General features: G+C 46.4%; 1 protein-coding gene across 1 annotated transcript in view; it reads right to left on the reverse strand.

Annotated features, from left to right (window-relative positions):
* P4ha3 (prolyl 4-hydroxylase subunit alpha 3) overlaps positions 1-7371 on the reverse strand; it is a 32835-nt gene extending 25464 nt beyond the window's left edge. The window contains exons 1-2 of the mRNA XM_052177417.1: positions 7172-7371; positions 525-667 (exon numbers count right to left, since the gene is read on the reverse strand). Coding sequence (XP_052033377.1) covers positions 525-667; positions 7172-7371 — 343 coding nt within the window. The remainder of the gene's footprint in view (positions 1-524; positions 668-7171) is intronic.
* Positions 7372-12449: the final 5078 nt, after the last annotated feature.

Below are 12449 nucleotides of genomic sequence, written 5' to 3' on the forward strand. Positions count from 1 at the left end.
GGAGGAGGGAAAAAGAAATAAAGTGTGCAGCTTGGTCGAATTGCTCAACTTTATGTCTCTATTGTAATCTTTCTCTTTAGCGAGAGGCAACACTTTTTCTTCTTAACTGCCCCAAGCTAACCAATTCCTATAGTGCAAGGTAGAATGGATTAGGAAAGTGGTTTCTTCACAGGTCACATTACATTATTCTAACTTTCAAGTTTAAAAAACGTGAAACAGAAAGTACTAGAAGGCCATGACATTCTGCTCATACAGAAGTACACAAATACATACATTTAACTAGGTAGATGTACACTTCTTCACTTGGTTGTAGTGGAGATGGAGCGAGGTGTGACGGTGTCTTGTTATCTAAAATCATACACCTATTGGCAAGAGGACTAACTCCATAGGCTTAGAAGGGCTGAGGAGCTCAGGTAGTTTCTGTCTGCTCTGCTAATCCTCACCTTAACCCAGCAGAGTCTCTCTCCTTACCACTGAATCAGGAGCTGGAAGCTTCCCCCGTACTTCACAACCCTCCTCAGTACCTCGGATGTTCTCAGTGGCCTCCAGACTGTGCACCACATTCCTCCAGTCACACTGCAGACGCTTGATGAGAGTGAAGGCAAGCAGAGGATTCACTACAGGGATCGTCAAGTCCTTGTGCAAAGCAAGCACCTTGTCATAGAACCTGAAGGAGACGGGGAAGAATGACCTCACCTCGGCACAACCGTTAGAGCCCAGGAAGGCTGCCGTGATGAGGCCAGCTAAGATTAAGAGCTGCCACAGCAGTACCCGCCTGTCGCCCTTACTCCCTTAGGAAGGAGGTGGTGGTGTAAAAACTGAAGTGTTGAACCTCTTGAAACTCATGAAATAGTTCAACTAAAAAAGCCAGGCAGGAATAAAAAACTTGGAAACTATAAATAACACATAAGCAGATCCGTTCATTTACTCACTGAAAGAGTCAGTGTAGACTGTTTAATCGCAGTATGTCTGGCACTATTCTAAAGGTTAGAGATACAAAGGTAAGGTCTGCTCCAGCTCAAAGGCTTTGTAGACACAAAGCTCTGTTCTTCTGTAATCACTCTAGACCTAATACTTAATGTCTGGAAGGAACTCAGAAGCATTTTTGGAACAAATAACAATCGATGTGAAACATGCTAAGAGAGCATGGAGCACACAGAACTATGGTGGCTAGAAGGCGTGATAGCCGACCTTCTTCTTGAAGGATCTTTTTAAATGTTTTGACGACTGCTACCTACTGGATCCTTACCACGTACTGGGCATTCTATTCTATTTTTATTTCGTGCAAACAGGAGTTTTGCCTTCCTGTGTACAGTGTACCACATGTGTACAGTGCTGGTAGAGGCCAGAAGAGGCTACTGGACCCTCCAGAACTGGAGTTATGCATGTTTGTGTGTCATGTGGGTGCAGGGAACCAAACCCAGGTCCTCTGGAAAGCAGCGAGAGCTATTAATTACAGAGCCATCTCTCCAGCCCATTTAATGTAGATCTATTTTGTCCTATCTGCATTGGTTTCCTGGAGGAAACCAAAACGAGGCTGCACTGTTAGAAAATAGCAAAACCGGGGCTGGAGAGATGGCTCAGTGGGTAAGAGCAATGACTGCTTTTCCGAAGGTCCTGAGTTCAATTCCCAGCAACTACATGGTGGCTCACAACCATCTGTAATGGGATCTGATGCCCTCTTCTGGTGTGTCTGAAGATTGCTACAGTGTACTCATATAAATTAAATAAATAAATCTTAAAAAAATAAAAGAAAAAGAAAATAGCAAAGCCAGGACTGAATCCAAAGCCATTCCATTCAGAAGCTCTGGTTCCCATGACAATGAACAAAGAAGGGAAGGGAGGGGGAGTGGGTTTTGAGCTAATGGGAACCAATGTATACAAAGATGCAAACATTTGACATGTAACCACTTACTCAGTGAATTAATGTATAATCGTCACTTTTTGTTTGTTTTTTGTTTTTTGGATTTGGTTTTTTCGAGACAGGGTTTCTCTGTATAGCCCTGGCTGTCCTGGAACCCACTCTGTAGACCAGGCTGGCCTCGAACTCAGAAATCAGCCTGCCTCTGCCTTCCAGAGTGCTGGGATTACAGGTATGTACCACCACCGCCTGGCTAATCGTCACTTTTGAGATGCCTGACTCTGCTGGGTCCTGGAATACAAAGGTAAGATGAGGCCCACTGCACAGAGAGTTCATAGACCAAGTTGGGCTGTGGTGGCACAAGCCTTTAATCCCAGCACTCTGGTTTGAGGCCAGCCTGGTCTACGGAGTAAGTCCCAGGACAGCCAGGGCTACCCAAAGAACCTGTCTTGAACATCTCAAACCCCTCCCCCACCAAAAAATTCCATGGTCCAAAAAAACTTGTTCTCATCACTTTGTACTTTCAAAGCAACTTATTAAAGAAAGTCTTCAGTTGGCCTCATAGTCCCGGAGGGTTAGAGTTCATGGTGGCAGAGCATCGGTATGGCAGAAGAACAGCTGAGAGCTCACATCTTGATCCACAAGCATGAGGCAGAAAGAACACGCTGGGAATAGTAAGAGATTTTTTTTTTTTCAAACCTCAAGACCTCCCCCAGTGACACACCTCCTCAAACAGGCCACGCCTCCTAATCCTTCCCAAATAGTTCCGCCAACTAGGTGCAAAGTCTTCACATCTATGAACCTGTGAAGGCTATTCTCATGCAGATCACCATCATGTCTAAGTTCAGTTCTCTTTTGTGTAGGTGTGTATGCTAATTTGCCCAGGATGACCATAAACTCACTTGGTAGTCCATGCAGGCCTTGAACTTGTAATCCTCCTGACTTAGCTTCCCAAGTTAAAGGCCTGTGATAATCAGACCCAGCTTCAACACATGTCCCTATGAAATAATGAATGGAATAAATTCTTCCAAACGCTAGGAGCCAGACCTTGAGTAAGACAGTGAGAATGGTTCCAGGGACTCACAGTCCGGTGGGTGAGCGAGACACAGTTATGTTGTAGATGCATCACTAGACTGAGTAACAAGACCTAGAAGACAGCAAGGGGTGTGGTTCATTTGGCCAGGGCAAGTGAGAGTGGAATGTTTAGGACTTGCTTACGTTAATGAGTTTGTGAGAGGTGGGGAAGGAAGATTCAGAAGTGGAAGCCACTGAGACAGAAAGAGCGAGGAGGAGGTCACTTCCGCGTGTCAGCGTGAGACAAGAAGAGTGTGAGGCATCGTAGTGACTCTAGGGACGAACGGGACGGGTCGAAGGGAGCAGTCTAGGAATCCGTTCAGAAGCTGGAGGTAATTAATCATGGCAGGAGCAGAGGGGGGCGTCCGGCTCACTCCATTCTTCCAGTGCTGTGTGTGACACGAGCAGACAAGGCTGGAAGTAGTGGCTCCTGGAGTGACCATCTTTCTCATGAATTTCTTCCTGGGTGTTCTGCAAGTGCTCATATAGGTGAAACAGGCTGTCATGCTGACTCCATGTCTAACACAGCGACGGGATTTATATGATTGAAATCTACTGATCATGTTGAACTTGACAGGTTACTGGTGCTTCTTATCCTCAAAGACAGCAGTTCTCACCTGTGGGTTGCGATCTCTTTGAGGGTCAAATGACCCTTCCACAGGGGTGACCTAAGGCCATTGGAAAACATAGATATTTATACTATGATTCATAACAGTAACAAAATTACAGTTATGAAGTAGCAACAAAAATAATTTGAGGGTTGGGGTCACCACAACATGAGAAACTGAATCAAAGGGTCGCAGCGTTAAGAAGGCTGAGAACCACTGCTCTAATAGCTTTATCTCCTTATCCAAAAATTATTTTCAAAACCAATATAACATCAGCCAATGTGAGTAGACTGTATGTGTGAGTGCAAGAGCTCACAAGTCTTTTAAGGAGAGTGGGAGACCTTGCGGGTGGAATGGTGTGAGACAGAAGAATGGGGGGAGAGAATCAGCAGAAATCTGAGGATTTCCAGAGAGCGAGGCTCTCAACCGGGTAAGGAAGTCAACAATAGGCGAAGAGTCGCGTCAAAGCTTCCAGGAAGTCAAATATTCAATAAAAACGAAGTTACAAGAGTCTGGGCCTGGGTGACCCACGCAGGACACAGAAGCGGGGCAAGTCCCACGATGTCTAGGATCCCAAAGACGGGGCTGCTTGTGAGCAGTTCCCCTGGGGTTTCAAATCCAAACCAGCCTGCAGAGCGTGGAGAGCGGTTTACTGCCGGTTATTTCCTGCCCGGGCTCCATATGGAACCACTTAGCGAGCTGCTAGACAGAAAAAAATGTTCGAGCCTGGGCCCGAGCCAAGGCCAGCGGAGTGTCCAGGAACAACTGAGGCTGAGCGCAGTGATTTTTACAAGACAGTTGGACAGGGAGGAGCTGGGCGGGGCCCTGAGGCGAATTCTGACCCAGCCACGGACCAGCTCCGCTCCGCAACGCTCAGCAACGTGAGAGGCTGTTGAACTCTACACCTCTCTGGTCCTTTCGTTTTCCACTCGAGTTTTTCCCTCACCTTTCTCACTTTGGGATCAACAGATCCTTGCTAGGACAAATGTTTAAAGGCCTCTGAACAAGCAGAGGCACAAAGGGAACTCAGTGGGGTGCAGGGGTGAGCATCTCTCCCAGTCAACCACCAAGCTCTGTCCACACCTCTGTCTTCCTTGCACCCCACTCTGCATTAGTCCAGGGGTTTGCTCTTTACCGCGGCACCATCAAGCAATGCAGTGTGCAAATAAGACTTTTTTTTCTTTCACCCGGGAAAAAAGGGGGCTGGGGGATCTATAGACTGATACCCGAGGCCAGCTAGGAATGCAAACTTGGCTGTATGCCCAGCCTTGGAGCAAACGGCTCCTTTCCAGAGACCAAGTTACGGGACGCTGAAGGCAAACCTCCGGCTTTCCTAAATGCCTTGTTGCTTTAACAAATGCTGTGGAGAGTGGAAAATCAGATCCTTTCCTTCAAGAATCTGCACATAAAATTTGCAACCCAACCCCTGCAATAAGCTTCCCCACCCCCACCCTCGGGTAGGTTTCTCAACCGCAAGACGTGGGCCATGTCAATTCGATATGTTTCTCCTTGGAAATTGAGAACTGGCTTTGCCATCGTTTTTCTGAGGCGTTCTGAATGTTTCATTCTGAGCTCAGAAATCATCCCATTCTCTTACTCTTTGTATTTCTTAAACGGCACTAACAAAATAAACTAAAGATGGACGATGCCCGCCGCCCCATGCTGACTGTGTGCTCTACCGGTAGGCAGTGATGCGGACTCTAACTAGTACACGGTCTATCCAGCAGTGGGTAGGGGCAGCCTCAGCAGCCAAAGCCACTTCATGAGCAATTTATAAAACAAGGGCCTTAGAAACAACGTTCCAACTTACATAAAATCACCAGATTGAGACTAGAGAAAAATGAGCTGAAACTGCCCAAATTCTCATTTTTAAAAAGCAAACACTCCACTCGGGCTTCAGAGCGTGACCAGGGAACAGAATCACAGCCTCAAAAACATCAGACTGAGCCTGATGAGATTAAATGTTCATAATCATCTGAGGAAAGAATCTAGCATTTTAAAAATTCCCTTTTTAATCTTTTAGAATCCCAGCTGGTGCTTACAGCTGGCGGGATAACAGTCGCTGAGCAGCGGTGGTCGTGGTCGCTCTGTGCTGATTCGCAGCAGCCTTCCGGCCTTAGCCTCCCACTGCCAGGAGCCTACTTCTTCAGCCAGCTCTGAAGACTCATAAGAAGTTAACGCTTTTTCAGCAACTTACTACATGCTAAGCTCAATGATAAATAACTTTACCTTGGACGCAATCGTTCCAAGAACCCTATGGGAATAACCATCAAAGCTTCATTGTATAGATCAGGAAACTAAATCTTAAAGACATACCGCTGTCAGAGTCAATAATAAAGGTGCCCCCCACACCTTTTTTCCTGCATCAGCTTTCTCCTCCTCCCCCTCCTCCCCCTCCTCCCCCTCCTCCTCCCTCTCTTTAGTACAGACAGGTCTCTTTTATTAACTTTTCCTAAACTTGTCTCCTGCTCACAGACTGTTTTTCTTAGTGTAAGAATGTGACCTGCAGTCTTTTAACAAACCAATTTGATACTGCAGCTCAGACAAATACATGTCCGAATAAAGGTCATCAGTTGCCCCCGATGGTTATTTGAAGAGCAGACTCAGGATTAAGCCAACTCTTAGGAAACTGGCTGTCTGTCCTTCATGACCACTTCTTATAAACATTGGAGCAGGGAGGCTTGGCATGGGGATGGACTTGAAGTGTGGCGTTAAAGCTAGACATCAGATGATCTGCTGTGCACTCCCTAGATGAGTCTGTAAGACCGACTGGATTTATGTGGAAACAACTGTGCGTTATAGTCTGTGGGCTTCTCAGTGTCTAAGGCAAAGAAGGCACGAGACATGTTGGTATCATATTAAAGCATTCCTTTTTTTTTTTTTTAAATCTTGGACACTAATTAGTGCCCTAAGTCCCACAATTTACAACAGTGTACCTTGCAGGATCCAACACTAATTTGATGACTGCATAGAAAATACTGTTGGCTGTGCATTAGCGCACGCAACCTTTGGTATTACCCAGAGTGAAATAGCTTTTCACAGTGTTTTCTGGAGTCAGGGACATTTTCACAGACATACAACCTCTCAGCTACTACTTACATTCAGAGGGCTTTTACCTATGGAAGAGAAATAAGAGCTGTAATGGTCACCACGCCATTCTACTGTGTCAGCAGCAGCTTGACAAAAACTTTGAGGTTATTGCTGCTTGCCACAGCATTTGTGAGATCCAGCTGGATTCTAGAATCTCCATGCTACCTATATTTTTTCACAGTGTACCAACTTGGACATGTGAAGGTGGATGACGGTGTGTGTGTGTGTGTGTGTGTATGAGAGAGAGAGAGAGAGAGAGAGAGAGAGAGACAGACAGACAGACAGACAGACACAGAAACAGAGAGATGGAGAAAAATGAGAGACACAGAGACACACAGACACACAGAAAGACACAGACAGACAGACAGACAGACACAGAGAGGGCGTGACACAGATCTCCTCATTCTCCTTCATAGTGTCTCAGGGTCCCCACCACATGACAGCTGGGTCTAGAAGTCACTTTGGGCCTCAGCTACTCCTCGCCCCTCGCCGCTGAGCCTCCCCTCCGGGCGTCCGGGCTCCCTGGCGACGCCCTCACCTGGTCAGGTCGCGCAGCCGCGCCTCCTCGCCGCGCAAGTAGTGCCTCAGCGTCCCCAGCAGCCTGCGCTCGGGCGCCAGGGCACGCGCCACGCTGGTCAGCGCGGAGAACGTGTCCTCCCGCCCCGTGGCCGCCGCGGGGTCTCCGGCCCCGAGTGCCAGCAGCGCCAGCAGAGCCGCCAGTCGCGCCCCTGGGCCCATCGCGGGGTCGCGCGTCCCTCCGCGCTCCCGCCGGGCGCCGCCCCAGCCCTCCCGCTCGCCCGCCCGCCCGCTCCCGCCCCAGCCCTCCCGCATCGCCCGCCCTTGGCCGCCTTCGTCCCCTCAACACCAAACACAGCAGTGTCTGCCCAGCCGCTAACTCCACACTGATTCCACCGAGCCTGTCCCATTTGGGGAAACTGAGGCAGAGCGGGTGAGCAATGACTTCTCTAGTTAGAGCCGTGCTGTGCCATCAGTCAAATTCCTCGTGTGGGACAGGGGAGAGAAACACAAAAACCTCTGGATTATGAGGGGAACTCCAAAGGGTGACAGATGCAGCAAGGTGACAGAAGCACAGGTGGCAGGGGAGAGAGGACAGGACTTCGGGCGATCTTGAAAGATGGCTAGGACTTACAGAAGCTGAAACTCTGGGACTGAGTCACTACGTAGTCACACAAAAGTAGCATCACTATATTCTACCATGCTGCATGATTCTTTCACCCCGTTGTCCCTTTGGCCAGCAATGTTCATTCATTTAAGTGTTCAATAACATCTGTGCTATAGGTGCAGATGCAGCCCGCTGCTCATATAGGGAAATGGAAATGTAAGCCACCATAAAAACTCGTCATGGGCAATCACAGGCCGTGCAGTGGGGGACGACCCCGCCCCCAAAGAGGGGCTCCCCCTGGCATGCTTTGATGGGGAGAGAGAGCTTCACAGAGTCAGTGTGTGTGTGTGCTTCTAACAGGACCTTGACTTTCGGCCATCCTGGATTATCCTGTGGGATCAGGGCAACTGCCAAGGTCCCTTTAAACTGCTGAGAAAAAAGATACAGGACAGTAACTGCAAAGTCAGATAGACTTAATGATGATGTGTTGCGATTTTGAAAGTGAATAAATGGTCTGTGAGTAACAGGCTGTAGGCGGCTTCTAGAAGGCGGAGAAGCCTGGGAGACAGATCTTTCCTAGTGTGCAGGAAGAACAGATAGCTACCGATACCTTAATTTTAGCTCAGAGAGACCTGTTTGTTATGTATGTTTGAATTGGAAATGCACCCCACAGGTTCATCCTCTTGAATACTTGGTAAAAACAAGCTATGGAGCTTTGGGGAAGTAGGGCTTACATACGCCACTAGGCTCTCGAAGGCTTCGCGTCTAGCCGGAGCCATCAGGTTTCTGTCTGCTGGATACTGAGAGCACCAGCGGCCATGGCGCAGGACCTGCCGCCAGACTTCCTTTTCATGACTGGCGGACCTCAGGAGCCAAAGAATCTTTTCTCCCTTACACTGTGTCTGTTAGCTCTTTGGTCGCAGTGATGAAAAAGTCAAATACATTGTTTCAGACTTCTGAATTCTGAGGCAGTAGGATAACAAATTTGGGTTATCATAAGCCCCAGAGTTTGTGGTAATTTTGTCTACACAACAGGAAATTTGGGTGGGTGGGAGTGACACGCGGCTCTCACTGAAGCCTGAGCTGAGTTTCCAGCACCCATGTCCTTGTCCTTGTCGGCTGGCTCACAATCACCCGCAACTCCTGCTCCAAGGCATCCAACCAAGTCGATCGATCATGTGGTTTTTGTTTCTTACTTTCTTGATATAGTGTGTTATATAAATTGATTATTGTATGCTAAACCAACCTCGAATACCCAACGTAAATTCTCTTAGGTCACATTGCACTCTTGTGATAACATGTTGTTGGATTTTGTTTGCTTATATTTTGTTGTAAAATTTTTTATATCTTTATTATAAGAGAAGTTAGCTTATAGTTTTCTCAAATTATCTGGCCTTCATATCAATGTAAGACTAGTTTCAGAGTTCACAGTGGGCAGTGCTCCCTCCTTTCCTACAGTTTAGAAGAATCTGGAAAGGACTGAAATTTGTTCTTCTTTGAGTAGGTTGAAGAATTCACCATCAAAGTCAGTTAATTCTAAACTTTCTTTTGGGAGATGTTTGGATTCTTGATTCAATCCCCACAGCAACTGTTTTAGAGTAGGTTGCATGGCAATTAAGTCTCTTAATGCTCTGGGACTGCTTCATCACTGACGTTTGTCTCATTAGCTATAAAATTTCATGTTCACATTGCTTTTCTTTTGACACCTTAATGTTCCCCGTCCTCTGTGGGAAATGCCCAGCTCTTTCAGTCATTCTTGTAGATTCACTCTAGCTAGTATCAAAGTGTTTGTCATATTTTCTTTGCTTTTGTTTTTCAGCAGTTTAATGGCTAGGCATTGAATTCTTTGAATTTGTCCTGGTTAGAGGTCACTTAAATGTCTTGTTTCTCTAAGTTGTGCCTCTAATCAAATATGGGAACTGGTCCTACATTATTTTTTTCCCTGAATTGTCTTGATTTTTTTGAAAACACAAATTTGGTGTATTTCCTATCAGGTTTCTGAGTCTCAGACTATTTTTTAAAGCTCTTTTTCTCTCATTCACTTTGCATACATTCTGTGAATCTGTGTGCTTAAATACACCAACTCCTCTGTCATCTTGATTCTGCAATCGGTTCTAGCATTTCTATTTGGTTTGTCCTCTTTCCTCTGTCTTTCTCACCTTTCTCTTCATTTCAAGAACGTTCACACGGGCTTCCTAGAGCATCTTCTAACATTGTTTTAACAACTTCAACATTTGTGTTTTGTCTTCATCAACATTTACCAGTTGCCTTTTCTGTTATATTTTTCCCTTTTATTTCCTTTTTATGCTAACTGAGATTTTCTTTACTCTTTGTATGCTAAGAATTCTTGGATTGAACACTAGACAGTTGGAATTTTATGTCCCTCATGTCTGGCTCTTCCTTACTTTCTCTCTGGCGCGCCATTGAGTCCGCAGTCCAGGTGGACTCAGGTCCCATGTGACTTGCCTCTGTGGCTGCAACACCTTCAGCTTCAACAACCTGCAACTACTTCAGCTGCAGCGATATTCAGATGCATCCAAGTTGTGCACACAATTGGGCAGCTGGGGATGTTGACAGTGGTGCACCCTGTGTATTGGTACTCAAGACTATGCCATGCTCTTAAGCGTCAAATCCACAACCATACCAATTAGCACTGGGCCCAGGAATTACAGAATTTCATTCCTGAGGCCTTCCCCACTGAGGCCTGACACTTGCCAGATCCTTGTGCCCCCTGTCCCCATTTTGATTCCCTGCCCATAAACCTGGGGCTTCAGTTAACCTTACCCTGCCATTTATTTGCTAGAACTGGATACAATGATCCTGCCTCATGCATTTTCTCCAGGTTTTTATAGCTGCACACTGTGGGCAAGACAGGGTAAAATATACATTTCGTCTTTCCTAGAAAAATATCCTACAGCAGAGAAAGTCTTTTGCATTCCTTTATTAGGGAAGATGTTTTTTAATGTTCTTAGGTCTCAAGTTCCTTTTGGTGTTTAGCAAGCTGCTGTGGTTTCTTGTTTGGACTTTATGTTGTAAACCTGTAGTATTAGGCTATCCCAATTTTTGAAGGTCCAAAAATGAAAAGCATTTTTAGCTTTTGGGAAATGTTACTATTTCTTTTAGGAAAAAAAAGAAATAAGAATAAAAGAATTGAGCAAACTATCAAGATTTTCAAATAAGTACGAAGGCAGGAAAATGGAGCAGCATCTTTGAAAATAGCCATCCCTCTGAGCTCACCCTGTGCCCCTCCCCTGTTCCCCTGCCCCTCCCCTCTTCCCTGCCCCTCCCTCCCTCACCCTGTGCCCCTCCCCTGCTCCCCTGCCCCTCCCTCCCTCCCTCCCTCCCTCACCCTGTGCCCCTGCCCTGCTCCCCTGCCCCTCCCTCCCAGTGTGCTGCCCTTCTGTCTTGTCATTTCTGGCTCCTACCACGCTCTTTTCTGACTCATGAGTAATTTCTGACTACCTCCTTTTCATCCTTTGAGTCATCTCCTTGGGGACATTTTGTCTGCAGGCTAGAGTTCCCATATTTTCCATTAGAAACACACCCTATATTTTCCAGTAGAAGAATTTATCACTCTTATAGTTGCTTGTTTTTGTGGGAAATAGCTGTCTGCTGCCATGAGATCATAAGCTTTGGGCAGGCAGGACTAATAATATTCAGCATGCACTCAAAAGGAAAGAATAGAGTGGAAAAGCATTCAGAACAAGCCATCCGCCTCTCCCTTCTTTAGAGAGTCATTATTCCAGCCTTCTGGTAAACCTTTTGTAAAACATATTCCATTTTTTTTTCTGACAGTGAATACATGGAGTATATGTTGGTTAACTGTCTCATCGGTGTAACAAAATTACCCGACAAAGCAATTTAGGAAGGGAGGTTTGGCTTACAATTTCAGGGGATACGTACAGTCCATCAAGGCCAGTCTCCCATTCCGGCCCTGAGGCTCCCATATTGCTCTGAGGCTGCTGCCATCCACTGTCTGGGCTCAGCTCCCTGTCTACTTTTTACTTAGTCTAGGACCATAGCCCATGGGATGGTACCACCCAGAGTTAAGATGGGTCATCCTGACTCAGTTATCCTAATCTAGATAATCCCTCACAGAGCTATGGGTTTTGTTTCCATGGTGACTCAATTAACCATCACAGGGCTGAAGAGATGGCCCAGGCATTAAGAGCACGTGTAGCTCTAGCAGAGGACTCTGGTTTGCTGGACCGCTTGCTTCTCCAGCCCACGTCTTTAGGTTGCTCACGACCAGTTCTGAGGTAGCCTCGCCCTTATAACCAAGGAGCCTTTCTGGGAACTGACTTCTACTCACTTCTCTTTTCTCTATATTAAAAGAGGAAACACTAATCTCTTCCTTGGCTCCCAGAGTCCAGTATGGAGGAAAGCCAGTTGAGAAAGCTCTTAGGGTGACGCCAAGCTGACGAACCGTTACAGGAGGAAGTGGGCACTGTCAGGATTAACTCAGTCTCTTGGGCGTGCAGGTGTCTCAGAACCTGTCTCCAGAAACTGAACATCTAGTTTATTAAATCATGACACCTCAAGTCACATTTCTTCTAAAGTAGATAGGGTCTTTCCAAAGACATTCTCACATTGCCCCCTAGTGGGATTTAGAAGGCAATACACATCCACCATCCTTGGTAAGCATTTGCTATTAGTTTAACAAAACAGATTGCTACTGGCTTAACAAAACAGA

The sequence above is a fragment of the Apodemus sylvaticus genome, chromosome 1, assembly GCF_947179515.1.
Source record: "Apodemus sylvaticus chromosome 1, mApoSyl1.1, whole genome shotgun sequence".
In the NCBI taxonomy this organism is placed as follows: domain Eukaryota; kingdom Metazoa; phylum Chordata; class Mammalia; order Rodentia; family Muridae; genus Apodemus; species Apodemus sylvaticus.